The 18,297-nt window shown below is 34.6% G+C and overlaps 1 protein-coding gene across 1 annotated transcript in view; it reads right to left on the reverse strand.

Moving 5' to 3' along the window:
* Positions 1–18,297, reverse strand: part of PDE3B (phosphodiesterase 3B, cGMP-inhibited) — a 213,215-nt gene that overhangs the window by 89,805 nt on the left and 105,113 nt on the right. Inside the window, exon 2 of the mRNA XM_011999567.1 lies at positions 6,950–7,000. Coding sequence (XP_011854957.1) covers positions 6,950–7,000 — 51 coding nt within the window. The remainder of the gene's footprint in view (positions 1–6,949; positions 7,001–18,297) is intronic.

Genomic DNA, 18,297 nt, shown 5'->3' on the forward strand with positions numbered 1-18,297 from the left:
GTAGATTTGGTCTTTTCACATAGTCCCATATTTCTTGGAGGCTTTGTTGATTTCTTTTTACTGTTTTTTCTCTACACTTCTCTTCTCACTTCATTTCATTCATTTGATCTTCAATCACTGATATCCTTTCTTCCAGTTGATCGAATCGGCTACTGAAGCTTGTGCATGCGTCACGTAGTTCTCGTGCCATGATTTTCAGCTCTATCAGGTCATTTAGGGACTTCTCTAAACTGGTTATTCTAGTTAGCTATACGTCTAATCTTTTTTCAAGGTTTTTAGCTTCTTTGCGATGGGTTTGAACTTCCTCCTTTAGCTCCGAGAAGTCTGATCGTCTGAAGCCTTCTTCTCTCAACTCGTCAGTCATTCTCAGTTCCGTTGCTGGTGAGGAGCTGCGTTCCTTTGGAGGGGGAGAGGTGCTCTGATTTTTAGAATTTTCAGCTTTTCTGCTCTGGTTTCTCCCCATCTTTGTGGTTTTATCTACCTTTGGTCTTTGATGATGGTGACATACAGATGGGCTTTTAGTGTGGATGTCCTTTCTGTTTGTTAATTTTCCTTCTAACAGTCAGGACCCTCAGCTGCAGGTCTGTTGGATTTTGCCTGAGGTCGACTCCAGACCCTGTTTGCCTGGGTATCACTAGCATAGGCTGCAGAACTGCAAATATTGCAGAAGGGCAAATGTTCCTGCCTGATCGTTTCTCTGGAAGTTTCCTCTCAGAGGGGCATCCAGCTGTATGAGGTGTCCTTCGGCCCCTACTGGGAGGTGCCTCCCAGTTAGGCTACTCAGGAGTCAGGGACCCACTTGAGGAGGAAGTCTGTCCGTTCTCAGATCTCAAACTCTGTGCTGGGAGAACCACTACTCTCTTCAAAGCTGTCAGACAGGAACATTTAAGTCTGCAGAAGTTTCTGCTGCCTTTTATTCAGCTATGCCCTGCCCCCAGCATTGGAGTCTACAGAGGAAGGCAGGCCTCCTTGAGCTGCCGAGGGCTCCAAAGCGGCTTCCTCGTGGCTTTGTTTACCTACTCAAGCCTCAGTAATGGCTGGCGCCCCTCTGCCAGCCTCACTGCTGCCTTGCAGTTCAATCTCAGACTGCTGTTCTAGCAGTGAGCAAGGTTCTGTGGGTGTGAGACCCTCCGAGCCAGGTGCAGGATATAATCTCCCTGTGTGCCATTTGCTAAGACCATTGGAAAAGTGCAGTATTAGAGTGGGAATGACCCAATTTTCCAGGTGCCATCTGTCACGGCTTCCCTTGGCTAGGAAAGGGAATTTCCCTACCTCTTGCACTTCCCGGGTGAGGTGATGCCTCGCCCTGCTTAGGTTCACAATCTGTGGGCTGCCCCCACTGTCCAACAAGCCCCAGTGAGATGAACCCGGTACCTCAGTTGGAAATGCAGAAATCGCCTATCTTCTGCATCGCTCATGCTGGGAGCTGTAGCCTGGAGCTGTTCCTATTCGGCCATCTTGGAACCTACCCCCCTTCATTCTTAAAGAATACTTTTGCTGGATATAGACTTTACAGCCATTTTCTTCCAGTACTTCAAAAGTGTTCTGCCACTTCCTTCTGGTCTTCATGGTTTTAAGTGAGAAATATGCTATTACTTGAATTGGTGTTCCCCTATAGGTAATGTGTTGTTTCTCTCTGGATGCTTTTTAAGATATTCTCTTTGTCTTTAGCTTTCAGAAGTTTAACTGTGACGTGTCTTAGAGTAGATTTTGAGAGGTTGATACTATTTGGGGTTCAGAAAGTTTCTTGAATCTGTAGGATTATGTTTTTCGCTAAATTTGAGAAGTTTTCAGCCATTATTTCTTCAAATACTCTTTCAATCCCACCCTCTTTCTCCTTCTCAAACACCAATAATACAAATGTTGGTTCTTTGTTACTGCCCAACAGGTCCCTAGGACTCTGTTCATTTTGTTTCTGTTTTCTCTACGTTGTAAAAATTGGGTAAATTCTATTGATCTATGCTTAAGCTCACAGATTCTATCCTACTGTCATCTCCACTTTGTTATTCATCTTATCCAGTAATTTTAAATTTCTATTATTGTATTTTTCAGCTCTATAATTTCCATTTGTTTCTTTTTTATAATTTATATTTCTTTTGCTAATATTTTCTTTCTTTTTCCATTTGTTTCAAGATACTTTGTAATTATTTGTTAGAGCATTTTTATGACGTTTGCTTTAAAAATCCTTGCCAGATGATTCCAAATCTGATTCATCTTGGTGTTGTCATTCCTTTTTCTTATTCAATTTGTGATTTTCTTGCTTTGGTATGATGGGTGATTTTTTATTTTATTCTCAATATTTTGACTATAACTTACAAGACTCTGGGTCCTACCAAAATCTTTGACATTAGAAGGCAGTATCCCCATTTAGGTTTTTCACACAGGTGTACTTTTGTGGGCTGTGGTTTGGATGACAATTTTCAAAGTACTATCATTTTGGTGTGTTTCATTTTTTTTTTTTTGGTGCCCCTTGAGTTCCCACTAGTCCATATTGGTACCTTAGGGTAGAGGGAGAGAGAGCTTCCTCAGGTTGAGTCATCTGGTTCCTTTAGGGGACAGAAAGGAGTCTTCAGGCCACAGGAATAAAGATCACTTTCTGGGCTAGGCATTTGTAAGGATATCCCCTTTGCCAGGCACATTGGCTACCAAGTGTCTGTCAGTGGGGAAGGGGAGTCTCATGCCCAGGAGGGAAGGAGAAAGCTTCTCCCTAGCCACTGATTGCCAGTGGCTCCAAATTAATTCCCCCTTGCTAGAGCCACCAGACTTGCTTAATGTTGTTGGCAGGGCTCTTGTTTAATCTGGGGGAAAGAATAAGCCTACCTGTGTCACCTTATGTTTATAGGTTGAGAGTGGGGGCCTAGACCATGTTTTGCTGTTGGGTGTGGGTCATAAGAGACTGTGTCACTGTGTTGTTTTTCCTGTACTAAGGTCCCTAGTCAGTCTGCCTTCCTCTTTTCATTTTTCATAGTTATCGCTTGATTTCCTCTTACATTATTTCCAGAGTTAATAACTGTACTTAGCAAGGAGGAAAAGAGAGAAATAAATACGGTAACACACACAGAGCATATAAAGTAATGTATAGTACAAATAACTAAAGGCAAAGATAGTACTGTTATTATTAGCAGAAAGTGAAGATATAAAAATATAGACAAAATGGCCAGGCGTGGTGGCTCACCCCTGTAATCCCAGCACTTTGGGAGGTCGAGGTGGGGAGATCACCTGAGGTCAGGAGTTCGAGACCAGCCTAACCAACATGGAGAAACCCCATCTCTACTAAAAATACAAAATTAGCCAGGCGTGGGGGTGCATGCCTGTAATCGCACCTACTTAGGAGGCTAAGGCAGGAGGATCGCTTGAACCCGGGAGGTGGAGGTTGCGGTGAGCTGAGATCATGCCATTGCTCTCCAGCCTGGGCAACAAGAGCAAAACTTCGTCTCAAAAAATGAAATATATATATATAGCGAAAAAATGGCATTAGAGTTCAAAAGAGATATAGAAAACTTCCATTTGGATGGTAACAGAAATTTTATGGAAGGGGTAGCATTTTGAGCTGGGCCGTAAAAATTTGTTAGGATTATATTTATATTTGTTTACAATAAAAAACAAAAATGTATTGGAGAAGTATACTGCACAAAATGGACACCGCATAAATACAAGTATAAACGTGGTAAAATACAATTTTTAAGCAGTAAAATAATGCTATACAGGGAACACGAAATTGTTAAAGTACAGATTATATAAGAAAGCAATGAAAAACAGGCTGGAAAGACATGTTGGGACCAAATTTTTGAGAACAATTGATTCCAAGCTAAGTAATATGAGTAATAAAGGGTCGTATATAATAGATTTTGAACAGGTTGCTAAAAATAGAAAATAAAGTAAGTTAAGGGAAAAAGATGTGATAGAACGCAATGCAATTTTAGAGAGGATAGTTGGGGTATGCCTCACTAAGAAGGAAATGCTTATGTAAAGACATGACAAGGTGTAGGAAATAAGCATTCCAGGCAGAAAGACTAGCAAGTGCAAAGACCTGAGTTAGAAGCCTGTCTGACTTGCTTGGGGAATAATAAGGAGGCCAGTGCAGCTGGAACAGAGTAAATGAAGGAGAAAGTAGCAGAAGACAAATAGAAGTACAAGAGAGTAAGGGAGGGAACCATGTTGTGTAAGTTCTTTTACGTACATGACAAAGACTTTTACTCTGGGTGAAACAGGAGAGAAATGAGCAAGAGAGTGACAGATCAAATTGAATATTCAAATTATTTGCCACAATTTTAAAAGTTGAACTTAAATTCCTATTTTCTATTCACTTTTTTTTTGCAAAATCTTGATTGTTAAACAGAAAGTTGAGAATGGTTTTTATGTTTTAAATGGCTATTGAAAAAGAAGAGGAGTGGCAGGGAGAAGAGGAAAAAGGAGAGAAGGAGGAGAAGCAGTAGGGGTGGCAGAAGGTACCAATGGCTGTATGACCTGCAAATGCTAAAATATTTACTCTCTGGCCTTTTAAAGAAAAAAATGCTCATTTCTGTCTTATACTTCAAGTTCAGATTAGTATTTATTATTATTGAAATTTATATAATATTGGCTCACATTTGTACTGAGTACTAGGCACATATTAATTAGCCCTTTGAGGGAACTGGTATTATTCTCAATTTGTAGGTGAGGAAATAGGTTCAGAGTGTCTTAAGAGGCTTGCCTAATATTCCAGCCAAGAGGGACTGGTTTGTATCAGACCAACTCTTCTGTCTAGAACAACTAGAAAAGCTGAAATAAAATATAAACAGCATACATTTCAAGGCATCAAAACACAACCAAACAGCCAGGGCATAAAGGGCCAAGAACCCAGAATTAAGAGAAAAGATTAAAAGAAACCCAACATTCTGCGCTACTCTTTTCCCTCTAGGAATTTTCTGCTGATTCATAACTGGCACAGAGCAGAGTGGATGAAAAGCACAAAAGAGGCCAGGAAACAGAGTAGAGATCTATAGTCTCAAGGGGGTGGGAGACTGAAATTGCAGTTCAGAGTTATGAAGACAGGGAGGGCCAAACAAGATCTCAAAGTGATGAGAAAAACAAAGTAGTGAGCTTAAATTCAGACCTGCTTTTCCTCTAAAGGCATTTGCCAATTTATAAAAGTGGCTAAGAGAGAGAGATAAACCAAGTAGAAATCCTCAAAAAGATTTCTATTTGGAAATTAAAATAGGGCTTTCAGCAGTCTCACAAATGCCAGAAGGAACAACAAAAAAAGGAATTCCTAGAAAAACACAAGTAACTCAATTGTTAGAAGAAAAGATGGAAAACCTAAATAGTACTAAAACAAAGAAATTGAATCCATAACTTAAAATTTGTCCACAAAAGAATTATTCAAGGTGAGGTAGCTTCACCAGAGCATTCTTCCAAACATTAAAGGAGGAAATAATACCAATTTTTAACCTTACCCAAACTTTTTGAGATAATAGAAAGGGTAAATATCTCACTTTATTTTATTTTGATATCAAGGTTCTTGGTAACCGTGATACCAATATAATGCCAAGAACATTATGAAAAGTAAGAATTTATAGGCCAACACTCTCTCATAAATACAAATTCAAAATTTCTAAACAAAACATTAACAAATAGAATCTAGGGATAAAGATTTTTTAAAAATACATCTTGATCAAATTTACTTTATTCTGGGAATACACGGATGGTTTAACAAACACACCAATTAATGCAATTCACCACATTAGTAGAATAATTAGAAAAAAATTCTCGAATCATTTGAGTAGATGCAGAAAAAGCATCTGATAAAATTCTATGTCCATTCATGACTAAAAAAGAGAAAAAAAGTCCTTAGTAAACTAGAATTAGAATAAAACTTCCTTAATCTGCTAAAGGGTATCTATAAAAAAGCATTAGTGGTGATATGTTGAACATTTTCTCCCTGAGTTCATGAAGAAAAACAAGGCTGCCTACTCATACCACTTCCATTCAACACTGAATTGAAGGTCCTAGACAGTACAATAACATGAGAAAACGAAATAAAAGGCATAGGTTTGGAAATAAATAAATAAATCTGTCTTTACTCATAGATAACATTATTGTGTACTTCAAGACTTAATCTTCAAATAAGCTATTAGAATTATTAAGTAAATTTGGCATAATGAGAAAGATCAATAAAGATATACATCAAAAGTTAACACAGTTAATACAGTTATTGCTTGATGTTTTATGAGTGATTTTTCTTTTTCCTCCTTATATTAAATACTTCTATTTTCATTTTATCTGATATAAACATATATTACTTAGGTATTCAAAAAATTAATCTTAACACATATTATTTCATTTGTATATATATAGTGTTCAAAAATTAGCAAAACTAGTTACTAGAAGTCAGATAGGATTTACCTTTGAGGATATAGGTAATGACTGGAATTGGGCATAAGCAAGGCTTCTGAGATACTGGAAACATTCCATTTCTTCATATCGGTATCAGTTACATGGGATGTTTAACTTCTGAAAATTGAGCTGTACACTTTTCTGCATGTATGTTATAATTCAATAAAAAGTTTACCAAAAAATAAAAGTTGGGTATCTTTACTTCCCTAATAAAATATGTTGCCAATTGCTTTGCTTTGTCTCAGATATGGCCTTCCATCTATTTTTTCCCCTTTATAGATCAGTGGTCCACATCAGAAAAGAAAAAAATCTTATTCTTAATATAGAAATATTAGTTGATTCTGAGCCCAGATTATATTAGCAATATTTTCATAACAATTTATATAAATTTGGTTTTTTATCATTTTCTTTTTCCCTTATAATTAAAATGTATTTTAAAAAAATCTACCTCAATGAAGGTTCTAGTTAACTTATGAGTTAGTTAAAGAAAATCTTATGGCACAGAAATATTGCAAATCTTTAAGTGTCAAAAGTTTCATCACAGGTATTATTTAGTGATATTACTTATACTTACTTGATAATGAGGCTTATACCATTGCTTTAAGTCCCAATCCCAAAGAATCATCTGGAAAAAAAAAATTCACTTGGTTACAAACCAGAAATAAATAAACAAGAATATGTAAAGACAAAATTGAGCATTTTCCATTACAATTATCTAATATAGCTCAAAATCTGGAAGAGATACTGGAATGGTGAGAATAAAAATTATCTCCAGACAGAATATTTCATTAATTAATACAATCTGTAATTGAGAAATCAAAATAAAGAATTATCACAATAAAGTAACTAAAACAAGCCATATTAATCTTCAAATATTACCACAAAAAGGAAAATATAAATCCAAAACCACATTAAGTCACAAAAAATAAAAGAAATATTACACATCATCAGATATTCTCTGTCTACCCACCATCTCCAAAGGCTCATCATGGGTGATGGGTGATGTTATCTTCTTACCAATAAGGTACTTCTGTCAAAAATATTTTGAAAAGTTTGTTGTCCTTGGGGTTAGATTAAGTATAAAGGAATGGATTTATCAAAAGCAGCACATACTCCTTTTGATATGCAGATAATTAGTGATTGTTTTCCTGTCTGTCTCCTTGATAGACTAGCCTATCAACGGTAACTTTAGTCCCAGACTAGTTTTTTTCCCTACCCTTCTTCCTAACAAGCTTTTTGGCTGCTTCCCAACCCAATATAGTAGTCACTACATATGCCCAAGGAGATAAAATTAACTTTAATTTGGGAAGTTATAACTGCTACCTATCATCAACCCTAAATTTCTTTGACATTTACTGAGTTAAATAGGTTTTCTCCTTTTGATTAAATAATACATTATAACAGCTATTTTGTACATAGCTTTGAACCTTTATTGAATATGAGCCTAATCTGTAATATAATCATATAATTTCTATATATTGAACTATCTGTGTTGTTTCTTGTCCTTCAGGCTTAAGTTTTCTGGTTGCAAAAGATCTTATTTGGGGCTTTGCAGGCCACATAAGGTCTCTATGGCATATTCTTTGCTTTTTGTTTTTGTTTTATAACCCTTTAAAATGCAAAAAAAATTATTAGCTCAAAGGTCATACAAAAACAGGCTGCTGGCAGGATTTGGTCAGTGGACTACAGTTTGTTGACTCATATTTTACATAATACACCCATGCTTAATCACTCAAAAAACTGTCAATTATCATTATCACCATCTCCTCATCAATATCCTTGCAGAACGTAATTTCTTTCTTACCACTGAAGAAAAATCTATTTCTTCCCAAAGAAAATTCAGACACAGTACAATCACTTAGAAGGCTCATGAACCAGTGCCCACAAAATGGCTCTGATATAACTACATGCAAAGTATACCACATATATAACAGACACATTAAATTTAAGCAATATTTTATATGGTCCTAAATGTGGTCCTGATATAATTATTTCAGGTTGTGATTTAATCAGCACATAATCTAGATTCAAGGGACACTAATTATTGCAAATAAAGATGTTAATAGCTTCCTAAAATGCTTCTTAAGATTAACATAACCTAAAATCCCTAAGTTTCTTTTATACATGATATTGTTATGATCCATTTTCCTCCATGCTATTCTTATAAATATGGCTTTTTAGACCCAACGGCAATACTTTACTTCTGCCCTTATTTTAGCCTGTCAGTTTCTTTGGAGATTGAGAATGTCAACTACCCTATTCTTCATTCCTCCCATTATCATGACATCTATAAATCTGATGTTTTCTTAAGTTCACGAATAGATGTATAGAAGAGACAGGAGTGAAAACAGAGCCATACCATGTATCACTAAAAATCACCTATGAGATAGGCATCAATGAACTAATTTGCATTCTCGGTCTACAACCTTACCTAACTGTACTATCATCTGATCCATATTTCTATACTTCTCCCACAATAACACCATCAAACAGAGAAAAATACTTGTATACCTTATTTCCCTGATTCATTACCCTAAGTAGAAGTTGATTTGTTGCTCATTCAAGCATACTTTCATTAGAATGGTTTCTTAACATTGAGTAGTCTGCCTTCCCCACTTCATTGACCTACATGATTAAATAAACATTACCTTTTTAAATATTTGTACTCTAATGCCAAGAGCCATGTTTGTATTCATGTGATATATTCTCAACAGGGGTGCTATCACTCCCAAGCAGGTGGTAATTGGTTCTTGGGGAAAAAAAAAAAAATCTTGAAAATTAAAATGGTTCATAGCCCTCCAAAGGTTACAGTATACAAACAGATGTACTGTACATCTTTGGTATGAAAATGACATGAAGTGGGAGATTAGGGAAACATATATATAACATATTTATATATATATATAATATTTTACATATGTATAGATAATATTTTGTATATTATATGTAATATAAACATATATATATATATTCCTGGATTTGGGGTTGTAATGAAAATACAGTGGAGAAACACTGATATAAAGTAGTCCTGCTGCTTACTTATAAGAGCAATCTCAGCTTATATTTTGTGAAAGTTCTCTAACGCATTGAGACAATTGTAAGGCTGCCTATGCAGAAGGAAGGCTGCTAACATGAGAAGGAATGTATGCCCTATTTTAACTGGACTCCTAAAGGTCTCTAAAAATCTTACTATGTACAATGCTTTTTTTTCTCTGCTTGCTTTCTTTAGATCTCTCTACCGTAGCATTTTGTATTACAATATTTCAATATTATAGTATTACAATATTACAGACCATCTTCCACAATATTGCATATTACAATATTGTAGTATTACAATATTACAGACCATCTCCCTCAATAAATTCACTCCTCCTGGCCCTTTATCCCATTATCATAGTTTTCTCTCACTTGTGCTTGCTAGGTTAGCTTTGAATCAATTCTTAAGCAAAGCCTAATCTTATTTGCAGTCACTTTCTCTAGGATGAAAATTACATTACCCTAAAGCAGCAGGTCTTACTGTGAAATCCCCTTCATATTAGGAATTGAAAGCAGATACACAGAAAGCCACAAAGAGCTGGCAGACTGCCTTCTGTGTAATTTGAGCAACTAGAATATTAGCGATTTTGAGAAAACAATTTTCTCCATAAGTAATAGAAGATGAACGACCCAGGAATTCCACAGCTAGGTACACATCTTAGAGCAGTATTCAAAACGCAGTCCATAACAAGATAAATACAGAAATTCAGAGTAAAGGTTTATATATTTTTATAGCAATTTGACATTGGTGAGACATTTTTAGTATATTTTACAAAAGCATCAACCCACAACAGATCAGGGAAAAACTCAAAAACTTGGTCCTTTGCTACAGTTTGACAGAAGGAGACAAGAAGAATGCACATAGCTGTGCAGCTTAGGGTAGCAAAAAACTAGATACAATCCAAATGTTCATCAACAATAAAAGAGAAAAATTTTGGTATATTCATACAATGGAGTACAGCAGTGAAAATGAATGAAGTACATACAGCTACATAGTATATGGATGGATCTCAGAAACAATGTTGAACAAGAAAAGCAAATCACAGACAGATACATACAGTATAACTTCACTTATTTAAAATGAAATACACACTGAGATATGCTTATTAGAAATACATATGGTAAACTGTAAAGAAATTCAGGATGGTGATTATCTCTAAAAGAGAAAGAAGTGAACCAGATCCAGGAGTGACACACGGGGAACTTCAATGTTAATGGCAATGTTCAAAAATAACAGTAATGGTGGGTCGATGGTGTCTGTTTCTTTAGTCTCTATACTTTACATGTATTTCATAAATATTTGTTCAGCTTTAGTTAAAAGTTAAGATGAATTTAGGAAGGTAAGGAAGTAGAGAAAGTGACTACAGAAAACTCTTTTGAAAAACTGTGCTGTAAAGGCAAGAATGAAATGAAGCAATCGTTAGAAAAAAATGTGGGAATAATACTTTTTTTTTAACATGGTAGGTTCTAAAGCATGCTTGTACTTGATAGGAATGATCCTGGACAGTGGGAGAACTAATGACAGAATAAAGTGAGAAATATGCAAAGAGCAATACTTAATGAAAATACTGCTAAGTGTCTCTGTAATATTACATTACATATACGTATACATGAAATATATATATATATATTTAAAAACATAAAATTTTAAACTAGGAAACAGTAATAGAGCATTAGCCATTATTTATCAAATTATGATCTGTCAATCACTAGTTGTTCCTCCTTGTCCCAGAATAGTTAGAGGGAAAAAGGAAACAATTTAGTTTGCATATATTTCATAATTGAGAACTATAAGGTTAATTTTGATTTCCACAGAAATCTCATTATCTTAACAAATTATATTCTTAAAAGCTGAAAAGGTTCTCTAAGACGTGCATTATTCTAAAAGAGAACAAATCATCTTTCCTAAAGTATTTTCACACCATTTGAATATTATTTATATCTTTTAAATTTGCATTATTTTCATTGTGTTGCATTATACTCCCCAATCAATAAAATAAATAAATGGCTCAAAACTGGTTTCTAAAGCCTAAGGTATTGATAAAAACATGGTAACATAAATAGCTCAGAATAAATGTTAAGCCTAAATCAAGAATAGGACTCTAATGCAAACAATATAAATCTGTGCGTGTGATAATACCATACAACGGGATAAAACCAAAAATTTTACTAGCACATACAACAGCAACTATCTAAAAGCTGGATTTCTTTTTGACTGGTAATTCATTTAGCCCATATTCTTCTGGATGTTGTCTATTTTGAAACTTTATCAAATAATGACATGAAGCTATGGAACATTTTCAAAAAAAACATAAAAACCTCTTTGGTAAATGAACAGAATCTTTCTAAAACAAGCACAAAATGCTTTCATATATGAAACTGAAGATTTTTGTTCCTAAAAGAGAAGAGACAAAAACTACAGAGGCACCATTCAGATTCTGTGCTCCTCCTAGCAAAAGCATATAAAAAAGATAGACTATTGCTGAGAGATTTATAAAACTCTCAGCCACACAAATGATGAACATTATGCTGAAAGAAAAACCAGATATTTTACTTTACTGCTTGATAAGTGCACTGAAGTGCAGAGTCCAAATCAGCTCTTGGTATATGTGTAATACACATGAGAAAGAATAGCAGACAAGTTTTTATGTTTTTACCTCTGAAAAATCCATACTATAAAAGATAATTTTTTCCTACTTTAATATTTATTTTGTAAACTATGATATAGACTGGGAAAAATGTGTTGAAATCAGTCCTGAGAGAAAAAATCAGTTGTCTGCACATCAAGAAAAAGCTTTGCTAAGCAAGGAGTACTACACTAACTGCAAATTTATATACCCTGTTTTTGTTGTTGTTGTTTTCACAGAAAAGGGCTGGTGGTTAAAATACATTATGCTGAGTTCAATGTTAAAGAAATAGCATAAATGTAAATGCACTCAACTTTTTGGAAACAGAGTATACATCTTTTCAGTGTGCTGTGCAAAAACTGGGAAAATAAAGTATTTAAAAGCAAATATAAAATATAAAGAGCAAACAGTGCTATTTTCAATAAAATGCAAAAGCCTCTATTTCTTAAACTTTCAAGTATGATAATGTCCATCAACTTAGCAAGTGACCCAGCCTTGAAAGAGTCTTCAGTGAGCAATCTCTTAATTCCGGAGTCCCTGTTTAATCTGAGTATTCAGAACCAACAGCCAAAAAACCCCTGCTGACGTTCCTCATAAATTATAATTTTGGTTGGATTTTTCCAATTTAAGAGAAATAGGGATGAGAAAAGAATATGACGATATACAATGAACCTACAACAAGCAGCCTATTTACTCAACATTGAGCTAAACAGAGATACCTTTAATATTGCAAATATACACTGATATAAAATATTTTAATTTTTTAGTTTTCAAAAATTGTGATTCTTTTTTATACATTTACCTTAAGTTGCTGGGTAGCTACCATACATACTGAATGCATAGTTGGCGGTACATGTACATTAAAAGTTTTAAGAAATATTGGTTCAAGCACTCATTCCTCATACATAATAAAATGTAGCTATTTTAAAATTTTACTTCCAAGTAGACAGTAAATGCTCTGATACACATTGTTTCCAAGTCAGCAAAGTTTTAGGCATCTAAACCCCAATACCAAAGTAGATCTTGTAAGTAACTTAAATATAAGAATTAAAAAATAGTGCTGCTCTGATGGTAGTTTGTAAAAAAAAAAAAAAAAAAAAAAAAAAAGAATTAAAAAATAAAACTAAATTTTTAATTTCAGTTTAAAACAAAAAGTTATAGTGCTATGATATGTTTTAAAAATGTAGTTCTGTCGAACTATAAGACATCATTTAATGAAAGCACAAAATTTTAACTTGCTGTTTTTAGGAGCTTCCATTATTATATTTATCTCTTTCCTTCTGTGCTAATATATAATACAATACCAGAAATTATTATTCCTTTTCATACTGTGGTTATTTGTTCAAAACTAATTAAGGAACAGTAATTTCTCTAAGTAATATATACTATTAAAAATTATTTAAGTTGATTTAAGTGTACCCAAGACTGTGTCTTTATTTAAATTCATTTTTTCTTGATGGTTAAGAAGTTGAATCCTGATAAAAGTTTCTGTTTGAATATGTTTTTAAGTCTAACATGCTCTATGGAGCTCTACAAAACCACCAAAACCACAGTGAAACATCAGCAGTACAACCAGGAGATGTTATCAGGTTCAATTACGTCAATGAGGCTTTATTTCATTGTTCTCTATGTAGCCAAAAAGAAAAACATGTATGCGCCCTCAAATCAAGCTTACAGAACTGTTATATTTATGTGAAATTTAAAAAGAATACTTATTATAGTACGGCTCTGAATTAACTGTTACAGCATCCTATATTCTCCTATTTCTTGATGACATTTTACTTGAGCTTCATATATAAATCTATGCTAATGAAACTGATTGAATTCAGTGTTTCCAACTGTTTCTATGCTTTCCAACTTAGGCCCAATAAAAAAATCCACTTAACTCTTTGTGTGTGTTTAGCGAACATAAATCAAAAACAAAATAAATGAATAGCCAAAAAGTTAAACTAACTAAAGCTATATTTTCTTTTTTTTAAAAATATTTTCAACATTATGTTTACCCCATGGAGCAGAGAACAAGCAATAAAAACACAGTAAATAATGCACAGTAGTTACCACTGCTACTACTGTTTAGAGTGCAAAGATAGTAACCTTGAACCCTATGTGACAAAGAAATAACCCTATGCAGAAAAACTGAGAAGCAGAAAAAAAACTGTGGGGGGAGTGGGAGGGGGAGGAGACTAGTATTACCTGGAAACTGATGTCATTTACTATTCTTTCCAGTCACATAATATCACGATGGTCATGGTAACTTAAACTGCATGCTACGTATCAGCACTGTGTTAGGCGCTTACTATATACTGTCCCTTTTCATCTTTACTAGAATTATCTGTGGTAAGCCTTATTTCCCCGTTTTACAGATGACAAAACAAAGACTTCCCAAAGTCTCATGATTAGTAAGTGACAGGGACAGAACTTAAACCTAGATCTGCCTAATTCCAAAGCTTTAAGGACTAACCATTATGCTGTGGCATCTTATATTTGTCATTTAATAAACACTGCTATATGCTAGCAATGTAGCAGGTGCTTGGCAGTACATGTAACATCACAGCAACTTTGTGGTAGCCTCATTTTATATATGGAGAAGTTGAGGCTTAATGATTCTACTGATTACTCAGCATTCATCTCCCACTTTCATCTTTTGCCCTTCTCTGGACCCTAGGGAGAGTGAACCCTAAATTCTGTAACACCTAAGAAGCCTTGCAGCTGGTTTCTGCTTACATCTAGCCAATGGAGGTCAATAGCAGAAAAATGGCATTGAGGAGTAGAGAGAGATCAAAGTTATTTCTTCTCTGCTGCTTCCTTACCTATGAACCATTGTCTCTGGCAACAACTGTGTTCCTCCATGACCATAGCTCTTACCAGCTGGTCCTTCCTTCATACGTTCAGCAATCACTAAACTAAAACCACCATGTCCACTCTTGCCTCTTCAGCCCCAGGTGAGGTAACAGCTTTCCATAATTGCTAGTTTCCAGGTGCCTTACCATATCTTGCCCATTCCTTAATGCTGTTCATTCTCTCAAAGTAGACTCTTCATTAAAGTGTTTTTATTTGAATCACTTTTTAGTGAATTTTATTTCTTGCTGGGTCCCTAAATAATACAGGGGCATTGTAACTAAGTTCTGCCACATGCCAGCTAGTAACTGGCAGAGCTAAAATCTAAACCCAGGTTTATCTCCCTCCAATTTCATTCCTTTCCACTATGCTAAAATGGTAATAATTTTTATAATACATTTCTTTCAAACAATGGAAAGCATCTACCTAGACCTAGTTTTTATTTATCAAATCATCAAATTACCTTCTAATATCTGTATCCATATACCTGGTATTTCATTCTGTCACAACAGATTAACTGTCTGCTCCAGCCTACAGCTACTTTTCCATAAATGTAGTAGATTCGATTCCCTTCTCCCTACCTGAAGATATTTCAGCAGCAATTCTTTCTCATCATCATTTTTTCTCTACTAAATCATTCCAATTAGATTATAAACATGCTGCAGTTTCTCACATCTCACACATTCATTACACACACATACACCTTTATCATGATCATACTTCAACCTAGCCACTATCTCATTTCTCTGTAAAATTCCTCAAAAGAGTTGTCTTCATTGGTTGTTTCTAGTTCTTCTCCTTTCATTCTCTGGTAAGCTGACTCTAATCAGGTATTGGCACTTTTTCATTAAATCTGTTCTTGATGAGGTTTCTAATGTTGTTAAAACCAATGGTCAAGTCTCTCTTCATCCTTCTGATCCATCACCATTTGACACAATCTAACACTCTTTCCTCCCTGAAATTATTTTTCTCACTTGGCTTCTGGAATATTACATTCTTCAGATTTCTTTCTAATTCATTGAACAGTATTTCTCAGTCTCCTCTCTGAGTCTTACTTACCATTTTGATGCTTTAACATTGCTGTGACCCCCCCTGACCTTGGACCTCTTCTCTTTTCTATTTCATCTAGCTTTGTGGGTGTAAACACCTTCAATAAGCTAATGACTCACAAATGTATAGGTATCTTCTTCTCTGAGCTGAAGAATTATATTCCAATAGCCTACTCAACATCTCCAGTTGGCTGTCTAATAGATAACTTGAACTTAACATGTCCAAAACTGAACTGACCTTCCTCCCCATAGTCTTCCCTCATCTCAGTTAGGGGCAATCTCATCATTACCTTGGCTTAAGCCAAAAACATAACTCCCCTCTTTCTCACACATCACACTGGAGAATCCTGTTATCTCTACTGTCATAATATGTACAGAATATAAACACTTATCATATCTTCATTGCTCCCACTCTAGCCTAAGCCATCATGCTCTCTTGTCCAAATTATTACCAAAGCCTCCTAAATATTCTTTGCTTCCTTTCTTGCCCAGGTAGAATCTATTCTCAATAGAGCAAAGCAACCCTCTTAAAGCTTACGTCACATAATGTCACTTCTTTGTTCAACACTCTCCAGTGACTTCTCATCTCAATCTGAGTAAAAGCCTAAGGTTTTAACAATGGCCTACAAGGCCCTCTCCACTCCCCTCCAGCTAACTTGGTTTATTTACTATTCCTTGAACAGGCCAGGAAAGTTCAATAAAGATTCATTCCCCTGCATCTTCCTTTTTCTTAATAAATTAAAAAGGAAATAACAGCACAACACTATTATCTAGTGTGATGTTCTAAAGCCGTACTGATAAATTTTATAAAGCAGCACTTAAAATATGTATTAAGGAATTTCTTGGTGATTTTTCTTTTCCTGTCAAGAAGTACAAAACCAGCTGGGTGGGGTGGTGAATGCCTGTAGTACCAAGCAGGAGGAGTACTTGAGCCCAGGAGTTCAAAACCAGCCTGGGCAATATGGTGAGACCACATTTCAAAAAAAAGAAAAGTATAAAATCAGGAGAGACAGGGTCTCACCATGCTGCCCAAACTGGTCTTAAACTCCTGAGCTCAAGTGATATGCCAGGCTCAGTTTCCCAAAGTGCTGGGATTACAGGCATGAACCACCACACCCAACTAACTTGCCTTTATTTTAGAACTGAATATTAAATTTGGGAGATACAGATACTAAAGAAACAAAAAAGCATCAGAATAGACCTTAATTAACCAAAAAGAAAAACTTAAAACTCAATTTACATTCAGAAACTAATCTTTTTCCATTTAAAATGAAAATGTACCATTTTTATTTGGGATTTTTATTAGTCAGATAGAAATTAGTCCAGTTGCCAGCAGTATATATTTGACACTGTTAGGCATTAGCTAAATAAATGTTTTGTCATGGTAACCGTGCTTAAAATTAAGCAGACAAAGATGCTAGCCCCATAGCAACTTGATTTAAAAATGAAAACGGGGAACTTCTTGTCTATTAAAAAAAATCAGATTCCCCAGGGATCATCATGGTATCCTACACTTATAAAACAAAATGTACTAAAAGTTTTATGCTCTGAATAGGCAAAACAACTTTTCCAATTAACTTTAAACACGCAGACAAATTAACACTACATTTTGAGAAAAAACTTTACAAAGGACCATTAAATACTAATTGTTCATGTATAAAATAGCATAAAATAATAAAAATCTGAGAATTATCTAATACTGAATTGATTATTACTACAAAATGGCATGTATAAGCTAATGAAGCTGACAAATCAAAACCAAGCTTCAAGTAATCCTATCTAAAATGAGCACGATGTCTAACTACTGTTCAATGTGAAATGATTTCTTTTTCCAAACACTGCACTTTTTGGTAGTGCCAAACAAATAAAAAATTACCATTTATAATTCCAAATGGCATAGAAAGGAAAATCAGATGATAATTAAAGTCTTTCAAAGATCAGTGTACTAGTAGAATTTTTAAAGACTTCTATTTTTAATTCAATGATCTTTTTTCTATATTAATAGCACTGCTCGTTTATTAGGAAGCAAATACACAAGTCTAGTGTTTTATTGTGATGACAGAATCTAGCACGATGATAAATTGTGCTAATTCTTGAACACAAAACAATTAAAAAAATAAACAATCCTAGAAGGAATAATTTCTAGTATAGGATAATAGGAAAATTATAGTTAAGAATAATTTATTGTATATTTCAAAATAGAAGAACTGTAATGTTCCCAACACAAAGAAAAGATAAATCCTGGAGGTGATGGATATTCCAATTACCCTGATTTGATTGTTACACAATGTATACATGTATCAAAATATCACATGTACCACAAAAATATGTACAACTGTGATATGTCCATTTTTTAATATTCCAAAAGAATA

The sequence above is a fragment of the Mandrillus leucophaeus genome, unplaced genomic scaffold (genome assembly GCF_000951045.1).
Source record: "Mandrillus leucophaeus isolate KB7577 unplaced genomic scaffold, Mleu.le_1.0 Scaffold599, whole genome shotgun sequence".
NCBI lineage: Eukaryota > Metazoa > Chordata > Mammalia > Primates > Cercopithecidae > Mandrillus > Mandrillus leucophaeus.